The sequence below is a fragment of the Melospiza melodia genome, chromosome 1 (assembly GCF_035770615.1).
Source record: "Melospiza melodia melodia isolate bMelMel2 chromosome 1, bMelMel2.pri, whole genome shotgun sequence".
Classification (NCBI taxonomy): Eukaryota; Metazoa; Chordata; class Aves; order Passeriformes; family Passerellidae; genus Melospiza; species Melospiza melodia.
Genome location: NC_086194.1, coordinates 149,093,128 through 149,120,797, shown reverse-complemented (window position 1 = coordinate 149,120,797; position 27,670 = coordinate 149,093,128). Strand labels below are relative to the sequence as shown.

Here is a 27,670-nt window from a genome sequence, read left to right as displayed (position 1 = left end):
ATGTCATGCAGTATTATAAGGGGGGGTTAACCTTTTCAGAGAGAAGGGGAACAAATTTCTGTGAAAGTTCTAATGCAAATTTCTTATCCACTGATAGAGCAAGTAAAGTACTGGGTGCTGTAAATACATAAAAATATAAAAAGCAAGCTCCATTTCTTTGTTGTTGGTTTTAAATGAGCCCAAAAGCTTTTAAACAGAAACCTCTGTGAGAGGTGGACATTTATAGACAATGTAGTACAGCAGCTGGACAGAAAAAATTCTGTTGATTCCAAATTTCTTTGTGTTTTTGTCTTTAAAAGGGTATTTTTTTGCTAATTTTATAACTGCTGCTGTTTTTTAGCAAGAATTCTAGTTCAAAAACATGGGAGTACAAAATGCAGAAAGTAAACAGCTTTGGTCAGGGGGGAGGGTAGGAACAAAAGAGCCTCACTTTTAAAATTTTTTTTCAAGAAAGAAATAATTCGTTTTTAACATGATAAAATCTGACTGGTGTCCAAGCCAACTCTGCCATTTCATTACAACATGTGTGGTCTCTTGTATTTGAAGACTGAACTGCAGCTGTGGAAAGCTTACAGAATATTTGCTTTTTGTATTTATCAGGTTAAGATTTGGAACTTGACCAGACGACAGTGTATCCGCACGATACAAGCCCACGAAGGCTTTGTTCGAGGCATGTGTGCCCGTTTCTGTGGCACATCATTCTTCACTGTGAGTATTATGGGGCTCCTCAGCAGTGCAGCAGCACAGAGTACCTGCTCACCATCTGTTTTCCACTGAGAAGCTTGCTCTCTGCCATAGAACATTTAAATATTGTATGAATACACTTATTAAATGTGTCGGTGAACCCGACAGTTCTATTTAGGATGAAGTTTTTTCTGATGCTGGGATATGGATATCATTCAAGAGCATGGAAGGGATAAATACCAGCAAAGAGCTAACAGATGGTCATGTAATTAAAACTCCAGTAAACTAGTTTTTTTTTTAAAGTAGTAAATGGATTATGTTTATTGCAAGATGTAAAAAAGTTAAAAAGTAACCGTTTGCATACACATATACCATGTAAAAAAGTAACCATTAACCATTTGCATATACCATGATTAAAAGTAATCTGATTAAGTTAAGACCATTCCAGGTGAATAAAGCTTTATTAATTCATACACAACAGATTCACTTGCATGTAAACTGCTTGGAAATAGTATGTCTTCCTGTTGGCATTAAAATAGTTCTGAGATAACACAACAGGAACTGTTTTTGAAAACAGGAAGTGTCCTGAAGTTGTGCTTTGTTTAAACTGGTCATAGAAGAGCCATTTTCACTACAGTATATTTATTTTTTCTAAGGTATGGACTAGGTCACAGGGACAGTAGTTAGGATATAGGGAAAGTCACAGTAAAAAATCCTAAGTGACTCCGAGTTAGTTACTTCCCTTTTGACAATGTCTGCCTGAAAATTGAGAGAGGGAAAGAAACAGTAGTAGTGCAGTCATGGAGGGGAGGATAAACTTGTAAAGCTAACATTTTTTAGGCCTATTTTCTTGATCCAGGTCACTGCACAGCCCTGCAAAAGCTTGTGCTGGCATTAGTGCAAGAGGTAGAACAAAATTTGGGGCAGGCAACCAGAGCAAATGAGGTGGAAAGTGCCTTTTAACTGATTACAGGCTCACCAAAGTGACTTCCAGAAGATAATTTGCAGTTTAGGGTGATGAAAAACCACAAAATTCGGCCTTACAAAATAGCCATCATTCCAGCTCACCTTTTTCCTATTTAGCTATCTATACTGGAAACTGGAAAAGCCTTGTGGATCAAGATGGGACAGTGGAATAGGTGAAGGAAAGGTGGTGGTGGGAAACAAGTGACAAGCTGGGAATCCATCGCCTGCTCTCAGAAGCCGACAGGTCCCCAGACAATCTCTGAGCTGCAGCCACTGTGGAGCCAGCCCCCACCTCCTCTTCCTGCTCCCAGTACTGCAGCTTTTATTGCAGAGTGTTGTTCTGGGCTATGGAATGCTCCTTTGGCCAGGTCAGGACATCTGTCATGCCCGTGTCCCCCCCAGTCTGCTGCCCACCCAAGCCTGTGGCTGGTGGGTGAGGCAGGGGTCGTGGAGACAGAGTGGGAGCAGGGGAAATGCACAGCCAAGGCTTGGGGCTGTATCAGGGCTGTTTCAGCCCAAATATGTTTTTCAGCCCTGATGTTTTTTTCATCAAAACCACAGTGCCATGTGGGCTGCTGTGAAGAATGTTCACTGCAGCCAGACCATGTACATGTTTGAATGACATGTTATGACCAGGAGAGCTAATCTGTTGCTTGGAGGTATGAAATGGAGCAATGAACAGGCAGGAGGAAGCATTTGTGTATATCACAGAATATTTTTTGAGAGGATGCCTATATTTAATTGCAAAGCACATCTAGCAAAATAAAAGGGAATATATTTACATAAAACTTTTCCAATATTTCCAGGTTGGTGATGACAAAACCATAAAACAGTGGAAAATGGAGAGCCCAGAATATGGAGAAGAAGAAGAACCTATTCATACAATTCTTGGAAAGGTAGTAAATCTGAGTTTTGATTTTCCCACACCTCTTCTTTTGAATTTAGTTTGAATCATATCTTATCTAGCTTTTGAAGGAGAGAGCAATAATTTGATATCACTTATCATCATAATGGGTTGTAATTTGCTGGCATCAAATTTTATTATGGCATTTTTAAAGTATCTTCATGTTTTTATTGTGCTTACTTTACATGTAACCAGAAAGGACTCCTCTGATGCCACCAGAGACTGCTTAGCTCTGTCTGTGCTAATTATCCCTTTCCTGCAAATGGGTCACATTTCTCTGTAGTCTCTTCAGATGGGTATTGTCAGTGCTTAGTCTGCATTACTTTTCATAAATAAGTTACTTTTCATACCAATCTCACAGACATTCAATACAAAATACTAACTTTACATCTTCCTTATTGACAAAAGCAGTCTAAAAATAGATATTTTGGCACTTTGAATTTATGATAAGCTTCTGTTAAGAAAAACATTAAATACTTTTTTCAAATTGATGGTTTGAAAGTCTTTAGTTAATGAAATGTCTGTGAAATCCATTCAAGTCCCTACTGAAAATACAGTTGCACTCTTAAATTTTTCATTTGCTTTAAAATCAGCCAGGATTTTGTAAATATGCCTTTAGTGCCAACTCCACTGTAAATTACCAAAAGATGCATACATGCACCTTAAATGGAAAAGAAAGCTTGCCTACTGGCAGGGGTACATCTGGTAAGGCTTAGTTTCTAGTAGCAATGGTGACTTAATTTTCAGTAATATAAATGAGAAAAACCATGTGAGACTCCAAATGCAAAGATTTGTTGATTTTTTTTTTCTAACAGAACATAATTGAGTATTTATGCATACAAGTGGGTTTTAACATTTTTGCTTTGTTTTTTGTTATTTTCCCTTAAAGACAGTGTATACAGGAATTGATCACCACTGGAAGGAGCCTGTTTTTGCTACCTGTGGCCATCAAGTGGACATTTGGGATGAACAAAGGACAAGCCCCAAGTGTTCTCTGACTTGGGGTTTTGATAGCATAAGCAGTGTAAAATTTAATCCCATTGAGGTAATGATTGTGTAATATATTGGAAATTAGTATTTTTCTTGAACGATATGAAATATAAACTCTGTTTATACCATCTTGATTTTTTTTCTTCCAAATTTAGATTTTAAGTTTTAATGGAATATATAAGGAGATGCATATATAGATTTGATGGTTATATTATTTTGGAATGTAGTACCATACAATTTTATCTTCCTATCTTTTTTCTCTGCTGGTGTGGGAGAGGAGAAACAAAAGCAGAGCAGTCTCCATTCTGCCCACAACAACAACATACCTGGTAACTCAGTCATGCAGTGTAGCAGTTAAGTGGCTGTGGAGCTGCCAGTTCATCTGTTTCAGTATTCTACTCCCTGTGACTGAAACTTTTCACCCTTCCTATGGCAAAACAATTGCATTTGATCTTTTACAGCACTTCTGTTATACCCCTTGACTGGGCTGTGCTCATAGAAAAAGTGTTTATGAGGAATTGTCTGTTAGTTTTAAAGTAGAGGGCACTGCATGGATTCTGGATCTTACAGGAAAAGCTATTTAAAATGTTTGTGCTGGGTAATTAGCTGCACAGAAAAATTGATGAAGGTATTTCCTTGACTGAAAAAGAAACTCATGACCAGCTTTGTGAAATAGCTTAGGTATCTGATGTAAGCTGTTAACCCACTCTAGAAGTGTTCAAAAGACTATATACACTGGTTTTGGGTTTTTGGTTTTTTTTTCAGACTTACCTTTTGGGAAGCTGTGCTTCTGACAGAAATATTGTGCTGTATGATATGAGAAAATCAACTCCATTAAAGAAGGTAATATTTTTCTTTTTAAGATTAATTACTGGTGCTAATAATCATACTGAATATATTAATAGCATGTAACTGTTGGTGACAGTAGAGAATGGGAAGCTCTGAAATCTGAGTTAACTGAGTTTTCATTGTCTGAGTCTTCTGAGTTTGAATTAATGTTGGGATTTAAACAATGCAGAGTTAGAAGGGCCTTTTTCTGCATTCAGACAGGCTGTCATGCTCACTCTGTTGTAATTCTTGATCAAGTGCCTGACCTGACAGCAATTTCACAATAAGAACTTTATGTTCCTGTATTGCATTCTGTCTATGTATGTGTGATTTTTTTTTTTCCTCTTCCTTACCAGAAGGAAACAAGTTAACTTCACCACTGGAGAGCCTTGCTCTGTATTTGAAAAGGTTTTTTTCCTTCAGAGGGAAATAAACCCTTCCCTATACACCCACCATAAACATTCAGAAATCTTTTGCAGTGTAATCAAAATAATATTTATATGTGGAACATACCGATGACCTAAAGATTCCTATTTAACAAAATATTTGTATTTATTTAGATAAGAGGCTAGGCTGGTAATTCATACACACCTATCAAACCTCAATCAAGTTCAGTAGTTCTAAGCCCCAGATCTATTTTAACAATATTCTTCTTGAAATGCAATATTCTGGCTTGTGAGTATGCACTCAGTGTTACATACTGTCTGCAGTGTCATTGAGCTGATACACACTACAACATTAAAATGGTACTTAGTTATAAAAAAGAAAGTTGTTGGCATAGCAGTGTTTCTTTCTCTCCCTGTGCCCCAATAATTTTTAGTGAAGTTTCATTTGGGCCACTGAGGCAGTGCTTATAAAAACTTGTCAGTGATGCCAGCTAAAGACCTGAATATTGAAATGAGCCCAGCCAGTGCTGTAGACCTACAGCAAAGGATGCAGTTGAGTCCTTTGTGAACTAAGTTTGAATCTATGAGAATTTTACATATGTATATATGCTAAATATATATATTTAGCTTACACTGTACATACGTGTGCATATAGAATGACTGTAGACTGTGCACATGTTTGTGTCTGTGTATCTCATGTAAGCAGCATGCTGAGATGCATTTCCTGCTGTAGGAATTATGCACTTAGGTTAGGACTTCCTTGCTTCCATGGACACAGTACTGTGTTTCCTCCTGGGATAGGGATAATTCTCCTGTGGAAAGGAGGTGAAATGTCCATTTCTGCATTGAGAGCTAAGAGCTTTGGAACTCCTAAGAGATTGGTTTTGCTTATTATTGTTACCATACTTATGTATGGGCACTGGTTTCTGGCGCTGCTGCATTCCTGGGATTTGATCAGCAGAGCAGTTGGAACTCAGTGGCAGTCCCTTCATGAATGGAAATAGGAGTACATCACACATGCATTCCTATTCACACAATTTTCACATTGTGTAGCTCTGTTGCCCATTTGTCCTGAGTGTGGGTTTCAAAGCCTTTAGTTTAAAAGGGAGGGATGAGATAGTGAGATGCTACCTAGGTTCAAAAGAAGAGCTAGTCTAAAAAAAGCTGGGAAAGATGAATGAAAGCAATTCTCTTGAGAGACAAGAGGAAAATGTTTTGATAGGAATTGGTATGCTTTAAAAGTCATTCTTGTGCAACCTGTGGGATCAGGAAAGCTTAAGGGGTTGTAAAGATAGACTTTAGCATTTTAGCAGCTGACAGGAGCTGTGTTTTCTCTTGCTTATTACATTCTTAGGTTTCTCTTGCTTATTACATTCTTAGGTGTTCATCTCAACCAAAAACCCTGGTGATAGTAAAGGAAGACAGGTTAATTATTTGGGTAATGTTTCTGTATTAAAATAATGTCAGCATTTCCAGACTGACATTCTTCGTAAGCAACTGTTCACAGTTAAAATAATTAAACCCAGAGAACCAAGTCGTCAGGTACTTCACAATTTTGACTTGTCTTAATGGGGACTTAAACTTATCCATTTTCTAAGAAGATGTACAATAGATTAAAAATAGCAGTTAAAAATGGCTCTGGCATGGGTTTAGATCGTTCTGAAATGCCATTATTAATGTATTTACAGCAACTTAAATCACTTCCAGCCCGGTTGCCTTACATATTTGTTACTAAACCTAATGCTAGAACTGTAGAGTCAATCTCATTTCTTAGGCACTATTTTACTTCCAAAAGCCACTGCTGAAATCAACTGAAGGCTTGTAAATTTTGGTGTAAAATAGAGATTCAGAGCATGACAGGACTTGACTGCGTTTCAAAGAGCTGGATTTGAGCAATATTGAAATTATTTTGTAAAACGACTTAAAGTACTTATAGATATGGTGGGCTAGCATTAATTGTATGCTCATTTTGCAGTGGCTGGTGAACTTGTACCAGGAAGGAATAAAGAACAGTCCTTGATTATTAACTTCCCAGTTTTGTGCAAGTTTTGTAACTAGAAGAATGCTGAAATCTGAGCAATTCTAGTTGTCACATTAGTGTAAACAGAGGACATCTCAGTGTCTGCTTTTTAACTAGAGATCACTTTAGAGATCTGATGGTTGCATTCCCTTCTGGTTGCATGCAGTTCCTGAAATTAAGCAGTGTTCTGCAGCACAGACTTTGTAATGAACAGGGTGGTGTCACTTAGGGAGAATGAGAATTACAGGAAAAGACACACATTCATTGCAATCTTTTGGAGGGATGTTCAGTAAAATCATCACTTAATTTGTTTTGAGACTGTGTTCATTACCGTAAGGGTTATAATTGTACAACTATATTCTGAAATAGGTGTGTAAATTTATGGTGTTCAGTGTAGTAAGCCAAGAATAAAAATGAGATTTGAATGCTATACCGTTCAACAAATTTCAGGATTTTTAAGTAGGATTATAGCTGGCCTGGAGCATTGTAGAAAATCCTGTTTATAGAGTTGTTCAGTTTGTTAATCAGTTGCTCTGTAATTACACATCCACTTTGTGTCAGGCATACTGTATAGCTCTTATTTTCAAATAAATGGTTGGTAATTCCTCTCAGACTCGGCAGAAGCCAAAGCTGCAGTGTCTGATGTGTCAGATTTGTCCCTGCCTTGCCTTGTCCCACAGGGTCCCAGCTGTCCTCCAAGGTGGGGACATTCAACACACAGCTTGCTAGTGCCTCTTGTCTAGTCTGCAGTTAGAAAGCAGAAGGGTTTTATTAATCTGTTATCAGCTGCCTTCCTCCCACTTCAGGGCCAGCTGGCCTCTTTGTTGGCCATATGCTTACAAGCAGCAAGCAAATCTTACAAATGTGTGAGATGATTCACTGCTGGTACAGGGAGAGTGCTGAGTACCTGACAACACAGTAACTTCTGTGTGCCTTGCTTGGCACTTCCACAAAAAATGGCAGCTGGCCAGGAGAATTGGTGATCTGCAATTTTCGACATAAAATAATGAAGGCGTAATTACTGGGAGAACATAAACATGTTACAATTGCTTTGCAAATGTTGGTTCACAGCTTCAGTTAATGACTATGTCCCTTGAAATAACCATTTAATTAGGTGTGTCTATAGATTACTTAACTAAAGGTTCCTGTAAATAGGACAGAGAAGTGAAATTTTTTAGAAGTTCCAGATTTACTTGTTGACCACTAACCGGTTGCCATGTTAAATGGCCACTTAGAAGAATTTGATTCTGATTTACAGAGGAAAATTTAATTGTTGTGTAGCCCAAAGCAGAAGCATGTAATGAGGGACAAGAGGTTCTTGGGTTTCACTTCTAACACTGCTGAGGAAACATTCTGTCATGTGCTATTTCTCTGCCATAGTTATCTATCTACTAAGTCCTTGTCTTCAGGGGTATGTAGGAAGTTTTGAACTGCAGTGAGTATTTTACTGCCTTTAACAAGGTAGCAATGTGTAAATATATTTCAGGTTATCTTGAACATGAGGACAAATACACTGTGTTGGAACCCTATGGAAGCTTTCATTTTTACTGCAGCCAATGAAGATTACAAGTAAGTGTAACCTTGATTTTTGATAATCCTGGACAGGTTATATTTTTCATCTGTATCTTGGTTATTTATGATTGTGCTAAAATAAATTTTTAAAAGACTACTCAAACTCTAAATTTGAATTGCTTTATAACCTAGAGAATTACAGGAATACTGATTTCAAGAAATATGAATTGATAGTAGACTGCCTCTGTGTATCTCAGAACCTGGGGGGTAAAAAGCAGCGTAACTTAGAATAAATGCAGCTGAATGCAAGTATAACTTGAGATGGGCCCTGGAAAATAAGTACTATTGGTCCAGTCTGAGGCAATATAAATGTTTATTTTCTTGCCAGCTCTTGTGAAGCTTGATACATTGTACTGATCAGCTATTTTCATGAGAACATTTCTAAAAAAAAAAAAAATTAATCTTTTGTGAGACAGTTCTGGAGACTGCAGTACTTATCCTTTCAATGTCTCGGAGCAGTTTTTTACTTTTGAACAATACTATTCATGTGAACAGCTAATCTGATATTGAAAAAGCTGTCTCTTCAAAACTAGGCCATTGCAAATATGCTCCATATCCTTTTTTCCAGGAAGTCAGTGATCTAACAATAGATCACTGTTTTCTTCTAGAACATAGGAATTTTATTACTTATCTTAAGGCTGTTTTTCTAAGGAAATGGAATCTGGCTCAGACCTTGAAAATGGTGTTATATTCAATGTGCTGTTTTTCTTGTATTTATGTTATGGTAAAACTATTAGACTACCTTATCTGTTTGTTTATAAGTTTGAGGTTTTTGTTTATGAATTTGGTTTTTGGCTGGTTTGGGTTTTTTTCAATTTTTTTTTCTTCCTCTTGCTAAACTAAAAGTTGCTGTCAGGGACAACCGTTCTCTTGCAGCTTGAAGCATTTAGTATGCAAAGGCAAATGCACACATGAACAATGCATATGCAAGTATTTGCTGGTTATATGGAGTAGCAATTTTGAATAAGATGCTGCATACTTGGGGAATTTAGAAGGAAAAAGCAATAATCACCATTATAGTGTTCAGTAAGATATATTTAATTTCAGTTATGCATTCATCTGCAGAAAGGAAGGTGAGAAAACTGTTGAATTAAATTTTTGACATAACAGTCCTACTAAATAGTATATCTTAATCAGGTTCCAATAAATGCATTGTCTGTAAAGCACATATGCTTATTTGATGATCTGCATATTGATTATGCCTCGCTTCTTTATTCTGAGGGAGTAGAGGTAGGCTTTATCTGAGCTTTCAAGTCCTTAGAGGAAACCAGCTGTGGTCCAGCAGCTGAATGTTTACTTTTAACATAAAACACCTGCCTTCCATGTTTTCTATGGATAGTGTGCTCTGCTGAACTAGCATCTCCATGGGTAAGGACCAAGCTTTCCCTGCACTCCTAGACTTGCTACACCAAGCTTTCCTTGCACTTGTCTGCCTAAGATAATTAGCCAGTAACAAAGGATGCCAACCAAATGGAACTTTACAGTAGACTCTGAATTACTAGGAGTTCACAGCATGGCAATATTAGGAAACCTTTGAGAACTGATGGGCTTGCTGTAATGATTGAGAGGTGCTTTTACAAGTTCAGGGTGCATACTTACATGGGAGGATGGAGTAAAGGAGGCCAGTGTGATGCCTGCAATCTGACCCATGGACAGATGATGAGGTGGAGCCTATCTGTCCTCTGATAGGGAGCAAGAAACCTGATCTGATAACTAGATCCTTTGATTAACAAGCTTCTTTCAAACCCTAAACAATGCCATTTTCTTTCTTTTCACATGTTATGAGCTGTTTTAAGGAGTTTCCTCTGCAATATGGCTCTACCCTTAAGTGTGGTTTATGTAAAATGTACTGTTTACTTAGGACTTGTTCTGATGCTAAGCTACTGATGGATTTATTTTAAAGCTTATATACTTTTGATATGCGCTTTCTTGAATCACCTGTGATGGTGCACATGGATCACGTGTCTGCTGTCCTTGATGTGGATTATTCACCCACTGGGAAAGAATTTGTGTCTGCCAGCTTTGACAAGTCCATCCGCATTTTTCCTGTAGACAAAGGTCACAGCAGGTGAGTAGTTTTACACATTTCTCTCTCTTCATTCCAGTGACTTCCTCCCAAATCCTCAAAATTACTGATTCATTCATTAACATCTTCGTTGGGGCATTTCCTTCCTGTGAGTGTTGAAATCTTATTCTGTTGGTAGCTTGAAACTGACAGGCTGTGTAGTTGACTTAAGTCTGGAGTATGGATCAAGAGTAGAACTACTTAACAAGTAGCAGTACTTCCACAATATGGAATTAAAATTAGAGTGGATTACAGTGCTCATGTCATTTGTATTTTACCATGGTGAATCTCATTTGATTTCCCTGTTGATGCATCTTTAATGTTTTTAGGTTGCTTTGTTCTGTTTCTGTCACCACTTTAGTTTGCAGTGTATTACAGCATTGTAGCATTTGCTCTCCTAGGGATTGTCTTCATCCTGTGTGGATGATTGCTGAAGGCATTATGTAAAATAGATTGCTGTATGAATTCCTGAGGATCAGTTTGGGACCCTTTTGTGATCTGTTTCAGTGCACTTACTACCTTTTGTTCATATTTTGTTAACCTGGTTTTGATTTGTAATAGAGCGCTTTGAATACAATTCACATGGAGTTTGTTTTTCATGTAAGGTTTCATAAGTCAGTATATTAAATATTTTGCTGGAGTTCAGATTGAATCTACTGTGTCTCCATTATTTTTTTGGTTTTCTTTCAGTTTCATGAAAACTGGGGCAAGTTATCTGATCTTTCTGGTATCATTTGATCTTCATAAACCTGCCTTCATTATTCTTTCTTGTCAGTTCTTCCTCCTTTTTCTTTATTCTTAACTTTTACTTCTGCTTGACTTCCTCTCTCCAACCTTGTCCTCCCAGAACGTTGTTACTGAGTCAAGTTCTAGGTGGTTTGAGGTTGAAAATGTTGAAATACTGGTTTGGTGAAGGAGTATATTTTTACTATTGGTTGATGAAATTGTGCATGCTGTGTAACTGTTTGTGCTTCTATGCTGCATTAAATAGTGGGAGGGGCTATTTACATTCCCTCTATATCTAATCTACTGATAGTTTTCATGTTCTTTTTGTCTTGCAATAATACTTTAAATGTAATTAGATGGTGCAGTTTCTTTGTAGGTTTGGGGGTTTTTTTCTGACTTGCATTACTAAAAAATATGGTTAGCAGCTTCTTTGTATGAATTAAGAATGTTCACAGAAGTGGTGATATGTAAAGTTAACACACATCACTGAGGAGAAATTTTCAGACCCCATAGCACAACAGGTAAAGGCTTTATTTCACATTTTAGCACATTGTTGCCAAGGTCTGTGGAAGGAGCTTTTCTTTGTCCACATTTTTCCCCCTATTGTGTTGTAGCCATAAATCTAGTGAGGAGAAGCTTTACAAATGAAAAATTTTGCCTCATGTAAGCTGATTAGAGTGTTCTGGTACACTTAAAAATTTTTAGAAGCTGGGCTTCTTTAGAATTGGACAGTTCATATTAATCTCACAGAATGGAGAAAGTCTCTAAATAGAAGATCTGATCCTGCATGGAAAAGTGAGAGGGCATTTAGGAATACCTGTAAATAAGGATCCTGGTGCTATTCTAGTTTTTACTTCTGATGTCCTCCCAGTCTGAAAAACTCCTAACTGCAGTTGCTTTCTATTTTATTTTTAAATGGAAATTCAAATAGTGAAATTGTTTAGCCCTAAGAAATAAGATTTTTATGAAGTTGATTAAATTTAGTAAATGCTTAACAAACAGAACTGCATTTCTATGCAAACTTCTAAATGACAGATTCAGGTTATTTGGCCATGTTTTCAGTTTTTCCTGTCCCTGAAAAATGACATTTAATACCTTGTGATGACAGCCACAGGATAGGCAAAGGCTGCAAATTCAAAGTATGAAAAGCAAAATTACTTAGTTCCCCAAAGGTGGGTGAAGAAAAGCTTTGTTACTGAGTCATGTGGTAGAAGGAAAGTAAAACATAGAAGTTCTTGTGAAGGTGCAGATGTGCACACATGCCATTAAACAGTGAAAAGCTGATGTGAGTATTCATGTTTTCTGATGGTAGTTGTGCTCAGTCTTCCACATAGTTGTTCTTGTAGAGTATTGCTTGCTGGTGAATGAAAAGAGGTGATTAAGCTTATTCAGGCTTATTTATTCTGATATATTGATTACTTTTCTTGCAACCATTTCAGCTCAACCCCAGTCAAGTTTCTCCACACCACTTGAATAGGTGTTGTTTCTGTGTTTCTTTTACATTATTACTTGGGTTTTCCTTGCAAAAATAACTGAATGGAGGAAGGAGAATAAGCTGTAGTGCATGACTGATGCATCAAAGGAATGACTATTGGTAGACAATAAATAGACCTTACTTCTTCCTTCTTTTCAGAATGCTAATAAATAACTAGAATTCCCAAAAAAAGTGTATTTAGTCCTTTATTTTTATAGCAGAAATAAAAGAATAAACTTGTTTGATACATACTTCAAAATATTAGACAAAAATTTAACAAAAGTTTAGACAAAAGTTTAACTTAAATATTGGTTTAAATGCAGCATGCAGAAACATTTTTCAACAGCACTTGTTGAGCATGAGACTGATTTTAGTTTCTGCTTTTAGCAGAAACTAAAAAAGAAATGGAGTCCATTTTTGGGTAAAGGAGGGAAATCACAATGAAGAGTAGCAAATCCATTGCCATATCATAAATGGACAGCTGGGAGGTGTTTCGTTGCTGTGTGGTGTCAGATTCTTTGGCACCTATTTTTCTGCATTCCCATTATGTAATACTCTCAATGTAAAAGCATATTAATCAAAATTACTTCAGGAACAGTATGCATTTCATACTGTATACCCTTAGCATGATTTGCAAAAAGAGTTATTATTTAACTCATTACTATGATTTCTGTGAAAGCACTTATTTAAAAAGCATCTTATCCTAGGTAGTCCTTTATCAATCTATCACACTTCTTTTGAATCTCTATCTATAAAAAGGTAAGATCAGTAGTGTTTAAAAAGGTCAGTTTTATTTAAAAACAACAGCAAGAAAATACAAAAATATTTTGCCTTGAACAGAATGCTCTCTGCTATTTGAAAGGTAATGGTGAGAAAAGTGATGATAGATAATTTAAAAATGTGTCTCTGCTCTAGGGAGGTTTATCATACCAAACGAATGCAGCACGTCATCACTGTAAAATGGACTTCAGATAACAAATACATTCTGTGTGGCTCAGATGAGATGAATATTCGCCTGTGGAAAGCTAATGCCTCTGAAAAACTGGGAGTGGTAAGAGTTGCATTTTGCTTTTTGTTATCACAAGATGTTTGGGGGTTTTTGTTATTATTACAACCAGTTAGCCGTTTCAACTTTTAAAACTTGTTTATGAAGGGAAGCTGTAAAATTATATTATGACATTTGTGTTTAATTTGTAGAGTGACACGTGCAGTACAGCTCTTTGCATTTACTGCAGTTTATAATAATAAGAAGGAAATGAGATGCCTCATTATTGCTACACAAGATGACTTCTTTTGGTCTTGTTTAATGTTAACAATAATCATCAGTTCTATCTAAACTAGAATTGAATTTTTTACGTGTGTGCTAATGGTTAGAATTCATCCTTTACCACTGGGAAAAAGGTAATAAATTGTGTTTAGCCATACTTAGATAATTCTGTTGAAGTTTAGAGTCACTATTTTTAAAGATTTTGACTGGAATGTGATTAGTTTGTATTCTTTCATGCAGTTTGTTTAAAAAAAGTCATGCTGTGATAAGCATGTGTATTGTAAAGTAGGCTCTTTGCACTGATGTGTAGTTTGACACTGAGATTTTTGTTAACCTTTGTAGCTCTCAGATACCTAGTGGGCAAACTAGGGTGCTATCTGAAGTCTGCTTAATTCAGTGGTTGGGGTGTTCCTAGTGTGAACGATCACCAGCCTCATTAGAGATGACTTCTCTGTTATACTTGTTCAAATGTTTGTGTACAGACAAAGCCCAAATGTTCCCTTTCAGTTACCAATTGCATAGATTCATCTGCACAGATGAGTCAAAGTACTGAGTGACTTTGGAGAATGAATTTGGCACTTTGTGTGCTGGGAGTAATCCCTTTATGTAGCTTTATATTGTTATGGTATTTTGGAGGTGCTTGCATTGCCTTTTCTTAGCCCAGCAGCAGAGCTGTCAGATAATGTCTGGGGGAGTTTCTGCTTGGTCTTGTGAAAGGTTGTGGGGAGAGGAAAGGGAAGCTGTGACTCGGGGAATAATGTGGTACAGCTGAGATGCTGGATCTCTTGCATACTGATGTCTGGGACTGCTTGTGATTACCTGAAGCTCCATCAACGTGAATTATCTGTAGGAGGGAAGTGAAACAGAGCTGGGAGAGGTGGCAGGTGGAGGGAGTGGAGGAGTACTTTGGGCTACTCTGGACACAGGATAATTGATGGACTGCTGTGCTCTCTGAAGCACTGGATGTGGAGTAGCACAGTTAAAATAACATGTATATCTTTAGCCATGGCCCGCCATAGGTACTGGGAAGTCCTGTTAGTATTCCCAGTTTTGCTACAGAGCAGTAGATAAAAAAACTGCACAGCTTTGTGGTCTCTGCAGTAATTCTGATTACAAATGATTGTTTATGTTGAATTTTTTTATTTTAATTTTTTAATGGATACTTTTTTTCTTTTTTTTTCCTCCTGCTCTTCTGCATTGATTATTGGTATTTTCCCATTGGTGCTTTGGTCAAAGACTTAATTATCAGTTCCATAGTTGCTTATTTTGAGACTTTACTTTTGGATTTAACGTTCATGTTGAATTTGTTTACATAGTGCAGTGTTGGATAGAAACATTGTCTATGTTCCTTCTGTTATGTCCATATGCCCATAGCAACACCCTTTTCACCTAATTTTATTATATTAACTGACGCTTTCTCCATTTGCTCACTGTATTTTTAGCAAGAGATCACGATGTTTCTCTAAAATGCTGCTCTGTAGCAGAATTGTCTGGTATTTTTGACGTTCATCTTTACTCTGAGCCCTTCGTGTGAAGGACAAGTGGGTAAAAAGAATGCCACAAATATCATTTTTGTGTAGAAGCGTTCCCGATATTTTCAGATGTGAACAAAAAGTTCACTGCACTGACTACTAGATGGCATTGGCTGCTTTTGTTATGAAAGAGTAAGGATAATTGACTCTGGGAAGTAATAGGCAAGCGCAGCTACTCCTACATTGCAGAAATGTTGCATACCAAAAGGACAGCTTAGCTGTTGTTGAAGTGTTCAGAACAGACTGGTAAATGACATTCTGCTCTTTTCTGTAGTATTTGCGTCAGCGAAAACTGGCCATGGATGGGCCTAAAAAAAGACAGTACTTAGTTGTGACTACTGGCTATTGGATATGGTCTGCACGTTAATACTCTTGTGTTCCTTGACCTGGCAGGAGTCCTACAAAAAACAGCCTTTGCTGTTTTCCCTTGTGAGTACAGTGTTGATGCTTGATGTGCCCCTTGGGGGCTGCACCCACAGTATGGTTCTGCTCTTGTGGGATCACTCCAATGAAGTTTTTGTAATGTCTGTAAGGGTGTGTATTTCTGTCACAGCACTTGGGCTGTCGGCTCCCAAGAGAACCAAATCAATAGCTATCTATGACACAGGTCAAGGGACATGTGGTTTATTATTTGATTTTTTCCCCCTGTTTTTTAAATTATTCTTGGGAGGATTTTTTTTCCTGTGTTTTTTTTTTTTTTTTTGGTTGGTTGGGTTTTTTTGGGTTTTTTTTTTTACTGTCAGAAGTGAAAATCCTCCCATAATTTATGATCCTATCTTAGAGAAAACACCTTGCAACATCAAAAAGTCATCTTAAGAGGCAAAACTATTTAGAAATACAGGAAGAACTTAAAAGGGGCATAGAAAAATTGCTCTCACTTCACAAAACAGAGAAGAATTTGTGAAGAATTACATTATAATGAGAAAAGAACATTTCACACCTCTGTATCTTATGTGGTAATGTGTTCAAGCGTGGTGTTGTTGAAGCCGTGAATTTAGCAAGACACAGAATTTGAAGCTGTCTGAAGTGGCTATAGTTGTTTAAAATTCTTTTAGAAGCACTATGAAGTTTTATTTTTCAGATGTTTAGAGAGCAATTGTAGCTAATAGGACTCAGGAGTCCTCATGGCTTATCATGCTCTTGGATATATCTTGGGAATGTTGCTTGGATTCAGTGCAAATCCCTGTTTGATCCAGCCTGGTAGTTCCTGTGATTCTTAAGAATGCAACTGTTAATGGCTATTTAGCAGGTTCCACTGATGTTTTTTTAGTATCTGCTTCTTTTTTAGAGTGTTGGTGTTCTTATCTTCACAGACATATGCTTGCTTATTTTATAAGTGTCCAGTCATTCCACAGTCTGTGGCTATTTTTTGAATGTTTTGAATATTCAAAGCTGAACATTCAGTAATTCTGTCAGAAGTGTCAAAATATGTCTTAAATGCTTAGTTGCTTGGTCTGCTGTTTTTCTTTGCTGAGAAGATTTGATTGAATGACTCATCCAAAGGTCACTGTATTTCTGATATAATGCTAAAATTTTGGAATACATTGTATTTTAAGATGGATATTTTTTGTGCTGGGGGTGGATAGAAATCAACATCCTGACTGAGAAAGAAATATAGTAATCAAACTTTTTTTTTTTCCTTTGGTGAGTACTTAGTTGTTTTTTACATTGCTGAGTTCAAAGGAAGTTATAGTGAATATGTGATACTCATGTTGTGGCTGGTGAACATTTATCCAGTTGGAAAGTTGTACTTTCTGAGCTGTACCCAAGCAGTCATCAGTTCTGACATGCATGTTTCTTTTGGGTTTTAATGTATTTGGCACTGCACTCATTACTCAAAGTCAGTGAAACATGAAAGAAAGAAGAAAAGTTTCTGGAGGAGCCAGAGGCATCTTGTGTCTCTACTCCACTGACAATTAAGTCAGCACAGGTTTTACATAGGGGTAACAAAACCCAAATATCTGTGTTGGAGCTACTGCAGAGGTTGCTTCAAAATAATTTTCTACATTTAGCTTTTAATAAATTTCTATTAATTGATTAATATGTATTATTAATAATAGGATGTAACAGGTGTTATTTTTAAAGCAGTGAACATCTCAGCATGCCCAGAAGCAAAAGACTGTTAAGACTTCAGAAACTCTGGACTGTTCAAATACATAATGTATGGCTTGTTATGTATGTTTGATGCTTTTTTAACCTGTGCTTTTGAAGAAGTTTGGGATTTATGAAAAGGAAAATGATTTTGACTTTTGAGGAGGAAGATAGAGCCTGGTCTGAGTGGAAAGGCTGAAAAAGCAGCAGTAATATAGTGGATTTCAGTTAATAGTGTACAATTAATGTAATTGATAGAAAGAAAGGGATAGACTGGGTTTCTCCAAATTGTACTGAAAGTAATGAACCATCAGTAAAACTTGTAGAAGCTGTATTGCTCTTCAGTCTATCACATTAAAAAAGAAACTATACCTGCACTTCTCAGAGTGTGAATTCTTAGTAACTTAACTTCTGTGAGTAGCAGCTGCAAAATTTTGTCTCTGTTACTTTTGTGAATTAGTACAGAGCAGTGGGTTAGGATGCTTAGAATTTTAGCGAAACTGTTGATGAATGAGTGAACAGTAGTGGAGCATAGGTTTACTGCTTCCTTAAAAAATGCAGAAGTAGCAGATTTTGAGTATGGGCTAGTAGAGAGAGGAGAAAGTGCTGTTAGAAGTCTTGGCTTTGATCTAGCAAAGTGCATTAGCAGGAGCACGTCAAAACTGTCTTAAGCAATTGTTTATCCTTTCATTCTGTTTCTAGTATGTGGTTCCATTTTCTGAGATAATGCTGATAACAAGCAGTACCAGACACTGTGGGTCATGGCATTCTTTTCATAGTGATTTTCAGTTTGTGATTCAGTGCACCTTCAATTTCAGCCCTGTAGCTATGATTTTATGCTCTTAACATCTACATTGCCCTACATTACCTTTCTGGTTTTTTGCTTTTGTCATCCATTTAGATGTAAAGAGATCAAAAATTTTGGTCCAGGAAAGAATGAATAATGAACTTCATGGCTATAAATTTAGAAGGTGTTTTCTGTAGAGCAATAGAAAAATAAAATAAGACAAGCTATAGTGTAGAAAATTGCTGGGATATATCTGGATTCTAAAAATATATTACATCTGTGCTCTTGCCTGCCCTATCCTAGAAGGGCAACCTGAAGAGGACAGATAAACATTCATTTCATATTCTCATGCTGAATTACAGAAGTCTTAATAGTGTGGAGTTTTAAATACAGCCCTCTTGAAGAGAAGAATTTTTTAAGGGTGGTTTTAGCTTCTAATCAGGGCTCTGCAAAAATGCTTACTTTCCTTCTGCTTAGATGGAAAAATAAGCAGTCTGTGTCATCAAGAGGGAGGAGAAGAGGCATGGGCAGTTTACTCGAAGAGGCATTTTCCTATTGCTGACAACTTGGTTGCTTTTAAGAGTTCTTTCTCCCTTTTTTCACCCTAAGTATTTGCTGTGAAGTCCTCCTGTGTAAGGGACACAAATCAGTTATGTTTCTGCCACATACTCTTCATTTTTCTCGTGTAGGAAAGAAATTGCACATTCATTATTTGAACATAGGAAAAAACAGTCATATGTCACCTTTAAGTATGTCTCCCCCCATGATGTCACATAAATCCTAATTTATTACATATATTGAATTGGAGTGTTCTAGTCCCTATAAATAAAATCTCTAATCCTCCTGTGCATCTTCTCCAGCCCAAAAGAAGAATGGGAGGTAACACAGTTCTCTTGAGCTGTTCACACTGAACTTTGTGAAGTGACTTACAAGAGAAAGCTGGAATTCAGTGCATTATTGCAATGTGTTTTCTGAGCTATCTGCTACCTCTCATGAAGGAAACTTGTCATTACTGCAGCATTTTCTTTTCCCATCCTGTGGATGAGGGTGCACTTGGCACAGTTAGTGTATTGGCTGCTGGCATCTGGTAGTTAGGTGGAAGTCACCAGCTGTGTCCCTTTCTCTATACCACATTACCCATAAAAATGGAGTCAGGCTCCACCACCTCTTAATCTATATTATTTTTTTAAATAAGATGTCCTGGATGTATCTTTAATTTAAAGAATCACCTCTTGTCTGTAGAATCATCAAGGTTATACTAAATAGGCAGCAATTTGCCCTTCTAAAATTAAAGAAAAATCATTGCATTTAATTAAAATAAAGCTCTTTAATTTGGATTATGTTGGCAGTTTTCCGCAAAGTGGGAACACCTGGGATTTACTGAGAGTGAACCAGCTATTCACAGGCTGGCTCGCAAGGAGGAATTTCAGTAAAAGGGGGAGGGTAACTTTAGTGGGCTAAGACTGTAAAATATGCTCAATTTCAATTTCAGAGGCCACAATGAGTGTAAGTAAAGCAGAAGGATTTGGATTTTATGAACAAGAGGGTGTGGAGAAACAGGTCAAGAGCATCATGTATCTCTGATGTTTGAATAGAATTTTTTGAGCCATGAGCAACTCTGTATCTGGTACCTGGTTTCCTTAATGTCCCAAATCAGAAGCTCCTTTGGGGTAATTTTTATCAATACTTGTTTTCAGACCATTTATGGTATTCTGGACCAAAATCTGAGTGTGATAATTATTTATTCAGAATTCATGAAAAATTCTACCACAAGTCACACACAAAAGTGATCTCCAGAGTGGAGAATAAATAGCCAATTGCTGATTTCAAGGGGGGGGAATCATGTGTCTCATTATGTTGTAAGTGAAATTTCCAATTGTGTGTGTAATAAAGTTGTTGGTTTTGTTATTGTCTTTTCTGGAAAGTGAGAAGTTAGTGACACCGAGTCATTTGCAAAGCTGAATAAATAGAAGTTGCATGAACTATTGTTTTACTTTTAATGTTTTAGGTGGAGATAGCACTGTGACACAAATGTGGGATGGCAAAAGACTGGTGCCATGGTTTAATGGAAAATGTGAAGGGTTTTTAAAATGTCTGAAATATTGGAGTTACATAGTTTGGGCAGGAGGGTAGGAAAAAGCAGATGGGATTAAAGTCATATTAAATTTATATTAACAGATTTTATATTTATATGAAAACTCCCTAGACTGAAATGCAGCTGAAATTCCCAAAGATCCAAGTAAATCCAAAATACATAGAGGTTGCTCATGAAGCAATTCATGCTTTAAACAAAACCACAGGAAACACATATTTTTCTTTTTGATAAATAGACATTAGGACCAAAGGGAAAAAGCCTAGTTGAAAAAAAAATCTTCTGTAGATTGACTGTCAAGAGAACATGTTTCTTACTTTTGGTGTTGTTGATGGTGGCTTGGACAGAATTTTAAACATGAATTGAAAAATAGTCTTTTATGGCAATACCAGCTCACCTGTATTTCCTGTGGTTGTGATACCAAGACTTTTTTAGCTGCTTGATGAAAGTTGGAGCTCTCTGTGTGCTATATAGTGAAGCTAGTACTTGAAATCTGATCCATGCTTTGTGCTTCCCAAGGGATCAGGGTGCTGGGTAAGATTCAGGCCACCTGAAGAGCTTTCTGTAAAGCTGTTCATGAGGGCAGTTCCTCTACAGCATTTTTAATTACCCCGGCTAGTGATTAAAATGCCTGAAAATCTTTGTTTTACAGGGAAAGTTGGTTGTCATCTGAGGTTAGGAAAGATTAATCAGCTATTTATGTTCTCATTTTTCACTCTACAGCACATTAAAATCTAATTCTCTGGAATTAAATTTGGTTACTCCACTCAGCTTTAAAATGATAATGTTTTGTGTTTGAGCATTGGGATATTGTTGGAATTTTAGGGTTTTTAATACTTACCTACCCGTATTCTGGGGGAATTTACTAGAAAGAAGCCATTTGAATGAAAAGCTAAAATTTTGTTTTGTAGAGGAGATTGACAGTTAAATCCCTGTTCCTTTATAACATGCTTGTCTGTGTTACTTTCCCTGCAGCTTGCGCCCCGAGAGAAGGCAGCCATGAATTACAATCAGAAGCTGAAGGAGAAGTTCCAGTTCCACCCGCAGATCCGGCGCATAGCTCAGCACCGGCACCTGCCCAAGAGCATCTACTGCCAGATCAAGGAGCAGCGCATCATGAGGGAGGCTCGGCGCCGCAAGTGCGTGCTCCTCCTTGCCTTCACTTTCTCTTCCTCTAAATAAAACCATCCCTGCAGTGCTGCTGTGGCCCGTGGGAGTGATAGAGCTCCTTTGAGCATCTCAGGGAGGGATCATGAGCTACTGGAGTGATGCTAAGGCAAACGCAGATGAGTGCCAGCGGCAGTGAGGGCTGGCTGCTTCCCAGAAGCACGGTGAAGACATGGCAACAGATGCCGTGCTGGAAAGAGCCACAGTGCTGAGTTAAGCATGACATGGTGCCCCATTGCAGTGGAGATAGGATGGGCTGTTACAGGGTGTGTGGGGAGGGTTTTTTGGGTTTTGTATGGCTTTTTGTGGGTTTCTGGTTTTGCCTTTTTTGATAATGCCAGATTCCAGGATGGGTGTTTTATACCTCCTGGATCATTGCCATGTTGGAATTTCTAGGAGTAGAAGGTGGCTTACTCTGCTGTCGCCATTGAATTAACAGTAAAGTGGTGGGTCTTAGTCATCTTTATTAGCTAAAAACTCCACAAACTTGAGCAGCTGATCGTGTTGACATGAAACCAAGCTGAGCTTCCAAAGAAAGGCTCATTTGAAACCTTTCTAAATTAGCCAACTTTAAAGTTACTTTCAAAAGGGGTGGTCCTTCTTCCCAAAGGAGTATATGGCTTTTGGTTATTAGAAAGAGAGCAATTCTTAATTTTTTTTGCTTTCTTTGTATTATGACTTCATTAGTAGCTTGAGGAGGAAGACAGTATTTCTTAAACATTTGTGCTGACTACTGAGTTTCATTTTTCTGTTTTGTTCCTAGGGAACTGAATCGTCGTAAGCACAGCAAGCCAGGATCCGTGCCCCTCGTGCCAGAGAGGAAGAAGCATATTGTGGCAGTAGTGAAATAATTGTTTTCACATGTACAAAATGCCACAATGAAAGAAAAATGTCACTATTGAAATAATACACTGTACAAATTTGATGGACTTTGGTAAGACAGCATGTGGTTCCAGAAACATGACTTTTCTTCCAAGTTTGTTCATCCTCTGACTTCTCAAGTCATCATCTGTTTTGAGTAGTTATGAGAATTTTCCCTGTAATATTTTTTGTCATTTGTCTGATTTTACTGGCCCAACACTGCATATTGCAGTGGAGTTTGACCCTTTTGATACAAGCAGATAACTTGGTGGAGAATATCTGTAATTCCAGTTCTATTCCTTGGTACTGTTACTACAAAAAAGGGATAAAATCAGTTAATACTTGTCAAAGCAAAAAAAAAAAAAAAAGTTACAAAAATTATTGTCCTTATGTTGTCCATTTTAAAAATTTTTATTTAAACAAATTTAATAAAGTGACCTTAAGCAATGGACCAGATTTTGATTATTTCAACTGATTATTCTTAATGTCTACATTATACTTCTTACAATACAATGAATTATTTTTCTTTTATCCAGAAAGAAATTCAACAGGATTTTCAGACATCTGTAAATATTTATAGTTTTGCTCTGTTTTTTTAACTGTTGTTGTATAAGCTGACCAAATTTCAGACTGTTAAGTTGCTATATTAATAATTAGTTAGTTGAATAATTTTTTTCTCTTTAAAACTTGCAAAATCTGGATTTAAAAAATTACATATGTTTTATAAACCACAGAAACTCCTTTGTATGAGATTCATTATAAGCTTTCTCTTTTACATTTATAGAAGAAAAATGGAAGTTTCAGACTTTACAAGGTAACTGTATCCCAAAGTTCCTTTACAGTTTGCCTGGGAAACACCCTGTTTCTCTTCCCATGCAATAAACAGCCTTTTATTGAAGTTGCCAAGGTGATGAGAAAACTCTGCTGGAATGAAACTAGGCTGTCTAGACTGAAGAGAGATATGAGATATGTAATAACTGTAATGTTGCTTAACATCATCTGTACAAAATGCTCTTTTTAAGTCTTAACACTACAGTGTGTAATGATACTCCCCTTACCCTGAGCTTATGCACAAAAAAAAAAAGGTGAACTCAATTAGAGTAAACTTAATTTTTTTTTTAATCTGGAAATTGAGCACTTTGAGCACTTGCCTTCATATAGTATCCTGTTTAATGTTTCTGCTGACACTAATCCATATGCATTTCTGGTTCTTACTCTTTAACTTGTCTCTTGCAGTACTGTTTGGGCAAGATTCCTGAATCATCATGGCAAAGTTATGGCTCTTTGGTGATAAGAGGCCATAATGTATCTTTGACTCTCTGGATCGCTTACCTTTATGGGGTGATGCAGGAAGAGAAGCAGATCTGAAGAGCTATAAGTAGGATGATGAGAAGTAGTGGAACAGATCAGGAAATAGGCTGATGCTGGCTGTGTGCCTGTTGTACTAATACAGTGCACTCTGTGCCAAATACAGTTTATTTTCTTCCTGAAATATTGAAAAAATTGAGGGAGAATATGCAGTCCAAAATATGGCTTGTGACACAGCTGTAGTCAAGTCTTGCACGATTTGCAAAACCAGACTAATCTCCTGAAATGTGATTAAAAATTTTCAGCCTTGTCAGTTCTGCGTGAGTTGAAGCCGTTGATTATTGATTTGTTGAGTCACGGTAACCCCTGGTGTGAACAAGCCCTGCTGCTTGGAATTTATTAGCTCTGCTGCAGAACTCTGAATGTAGTGAGAGCTTTCAGTTGTGGAGTTGGTTAGGTTGTGATGTGGCATTGGTGTGGAGCAGTGGGTGTGAGCCGTGTCCCAAGGATCTCCTCATGTTCTAACACCTTTGTGAACTGCTGCTTCCAGAGAGAATCCGAGTGGTGCAACTCAAATGATCAGGGTAGGCTAAAAATTACTAGGAAGATTGTAACTATGCTGTAAAAAGGAATTTTAATGTTAGGAAAGTACTCAGTCTGTGTGTTCTGAAGGTTATGAATTCCTTCTCCAAAATCTGTGGATGTAGTTTGACACAGAGATTTGTCTTGTCATCAAGTGGGGCACCCTCTTACCATTCCAGGAAAAAGTCTGTTTTCCAGAGTCAAGTCTTGCTGTGACTTATTGAAACATGCTAGGTGCAAAATCAGTGTAGGTCTGAGCTGGGACTTTCTGCTTGGAAATCAGTTAATTGGAGTTTTGTACGGATATTCTTTCCGTTCAGAGGATCCATGGCAATGGATTTGTATGCTGTTGGGCCATCTGCTGTTGATTTATCCCTTTTGGAAACTCTTACAGTTTGTATCTGGTGCTTTTTGTGGTCATCCACCTGAAGTACATAATGCAACAACACTGAAAAACATTTATGTAAATGTAGTAGTTGCCAGGTGGTAGCTGTGCTTGCAAGAGGTGCTCATGTAAGTCTGTTACAGGCCATTGCTGAAATGGTTTAGAAATTAAAATAAAGGAGCAGGAGCCCTTAATAAATTTTTATTTGGCAGGGGTTTTTATTATTTTTTCCCTTCAGTGATTTGAGGGGTGTAATCAGACCTCGTCTTAATCACCTTAATGGTGCTGCCTAGATTATCAAAATGACTGTATGTAGAAAGACTATGGATACATGCATCTGCATGTATGTGTACCCAAGTGTATGCATAGTAAAATCATTAGTACCACATAAAATACTGAAAATCAAAGGAAACTGGTAATGTTTCCCTTCAAAATTTTGGTGGTGTTGATTCAAGAAAAAAAAGGAAAATGACATTATTTTCTAAACCAATGCCTACAGACCTGCTAATTAAAAAAGCCCCCAGACTTCTGTGTATGTTCTTTCTTTGGGAAGATACCTAAGAAGTGGTTTGAAAGAAAAATAATTTCTTTATTGCATAAATACTTAGAACAGTATTCATAGCATTGGTGAGTTCATAGCCTTGGTGTTTCATGATAAAACAGCTATGGAGTCATCAATGTTTTATTTCTATTTCATCATACCCAAATTATGTCATGAAACAGATATTTGAATAAAGCAATTTTTTTTACTCTCCATATGTTACAGATACCTAAAACAAACTAAATGACCACTCAGGTATGTGGAAATATATAAACCTTTAGACCAACTGAAAATTTCAACAGGAGGGTTTTTTGCCTGTGTCTGCATGACTCTTCTTCACTTTGCTCATGATAACAATACCTTAGCCATACCCTGGCTTTTGGGATGAGGGCTTTTTTTAGTTTCCCCTCCCAAGTCAGAGGACCCCAGGCTGTTGTGATTCCTATATCAGCAAGCTTGTAACAATATAAAACAATAGCTGTGTGCACACCTACACACAATACAAACAATAAACACTGCCAGGCACAAATCCCAGGGGCAGAGTGCAGTGCCTGTATTGGCACCTGTGTAAACACAGACCGGGCTGGGTGTTGCTGCTCCTCCCTCTTCCTCCTGCGGCTGGCCAGGCTGAGCCTCACCTCTGGGTGTGCCCGCAGCTGCACTGGGGCTCTGGTGGCTGCTCTGGGGACACTCCAGCAGTGACTGCCATGGTTCCCCTTTGCAGGCCCCTGGACCTTCGAGGGCCTTGGCCATGTGGTCCTGCTCCAGTGGATCATGCTCCTGTTGTCCTGCTTGTGGGCTAGTCTCACTTGAGGTTTGCTAGCCTTGACAGGTACATGCACACAAGTCTAGTTGGAAATAGGGTGCAATACTAATATGGGATGGACTGCAGCACTGCAGTGTAATTGGTAAGCTGTCCACATGGGACTGGTCCCCTTTATCCTCTTTGTCCTTGGTTTTCCTATGCCTTTTTATCTCCAGTCTACTTCATTCACTCCCTTTACACACTTTTCGTGGTTACCTTAAACATCCCAGAGGAAGTTTGGCACAATGCAATCCACTAAAAAAAATAATCCTCCAATAAATTTTACACACTCCCTAAATTCATACTCCTCTGAAGTTTTACAATCTTTAGATAATCCCTCAGTTTGCAGAGTTTTCTAGGGAGTTTCCTACACTTGTTTAGTGGGTTTTGCACTAGGAGCAGTCATCTGTATCGTTCCCCTTCCATATTTTTTGGATTGGTGAGTCTGTGCACTTGGTTTTTCTAATTGTTCAGATCCTTGCCATGGCTTTGTGTTTAATTGGTAACCTTTAGTCAGGTAACATGCTCTGTTATATGGAAGTATCTCTGCAGTTCTTTCCCAGTGACTGGACCAAGAATGTGGTGGAGGCAGTAGATTTCATCTTGCTTAACTTTAGATATCTATATGCAGACCTAGTGCACAGCTTTGCATACCTGATCTGTACTCGATGGGGGTAAATGCTTATTTCAAGAGGTGTTTGTTTCATGCTTCAGGCATTTGTATTTTAGTTAAACTTGATTTTTATACTTAACATTATGATGTGAAATATGACCATTTAACTTATGAGTATCTGTCTAGGTTTGGACACAATTTTACACAGAGGCAATGAGGTTTAAGATGAGCAGAACCAGTGACAAACGAACACCTTGTGTACCTTCTGCAATTCTGCACCTAAAAGTCTAAAAATGTTTGAAGAGAGATGAATGAGATTTTGTAACTGAAGATAAATTTCTATGGATAATGGTTTGTGGGAAACAAGCTCAGTGTTAAACTAGAGAAAGATGGAAAGGTGTTTGAAGAAGAGGGACTTTAATTAGAAAGAAAAGACTGTGATGTTCTCACCCAAGACTTCTGGGGCCTTAGAAGGTATGTGAAGAATTCTAGCACAAAATCAAAGATCATAGTTCAAATACCACCAAGTAAAAACTGCTGAAAGTGTCATTGCTTACTATAATAAATGAAAAAAATATACACTTCTCTCAGTTGAAGATCGTGTGCTTTATAACAGTTTGAAACAACCTTAAGGACTTATTTTCAAAGGTAATGAGCAATTACTGTTAGACTAACTTAAGGCAGAGCTGCTGTTTTCTGGTGCCTTCAAAGTTTGATCTGTTATCTCTGAAGTTTTTAGAATATAAAGTGGAATATCTTGAATTTAGTTTTTTTAAATACTAATGAATATTGGTATATTTAATTATTTCATTTCGTCCAGGACTGGAGCAGTTTCAGCAGGTACAAAAAGTGTGAGCTTATAGCATGTCGCATCATGTTTTCTACTTTTATGGCTTGTGTGGGCAAAACCAAAGATCTTTCAGCAGACAAAAGAGCGCTGCTGATTATTAAGAAGATAAATGGATGGAGATGGTATTTTGACTGTCATTGTAAAAATGTGATTAAAAACCATAATATGATAGAA

General features: G+C 37.4%; 1 protein-coding gene across 1 annotated transcript in view; it reads left to right on the top strand.

Moving 5' to 3' along the window:
* The window catches only part of DCAF13 (DDB1 and CUL4 associated factor 13), a 28,959-nt gene extending 1,728 nt beyond the window's left edge, over positions 1-27,231 (top strand). The window contains exons 3-11 of the mRNA XM_063171438.1: positions 601-708; positions 2,457-2,546; positions 3,444-3,599; positions 4,310-4,387; positions 8,265-8,347; positions 10,254-10,418; positions 13,531-13,666; positions 21,360-21,523; positions 22,315-27,231. Coding sequence (XP_063027508.1) covers positions 601-708; positions 2,457-2,546; positions 3,444-3,599; positions 4,310-4,387; positions 8,265-8,347; positions 10,254-10,418; positions 13,531-13,666; positions 21,360-21,523; positions 22,315-22,402 — 1,068 coding nt within the window. The 3' untranslated portion in view covers positions 22,403-27,231. The remainder of the gene's footprint in view (positions 1-600; positions 709-2,456; positions 2,547-3,443; positions 3,600-4,309; positions 4,388-8,264; positions 8,348-10,253; positions 10,419-13,530; positions 13,667-21,359; positions 21,524-22,314) is intronic.
* Positions 27,232-27,670: the final 439 nt, after the last annotated feature.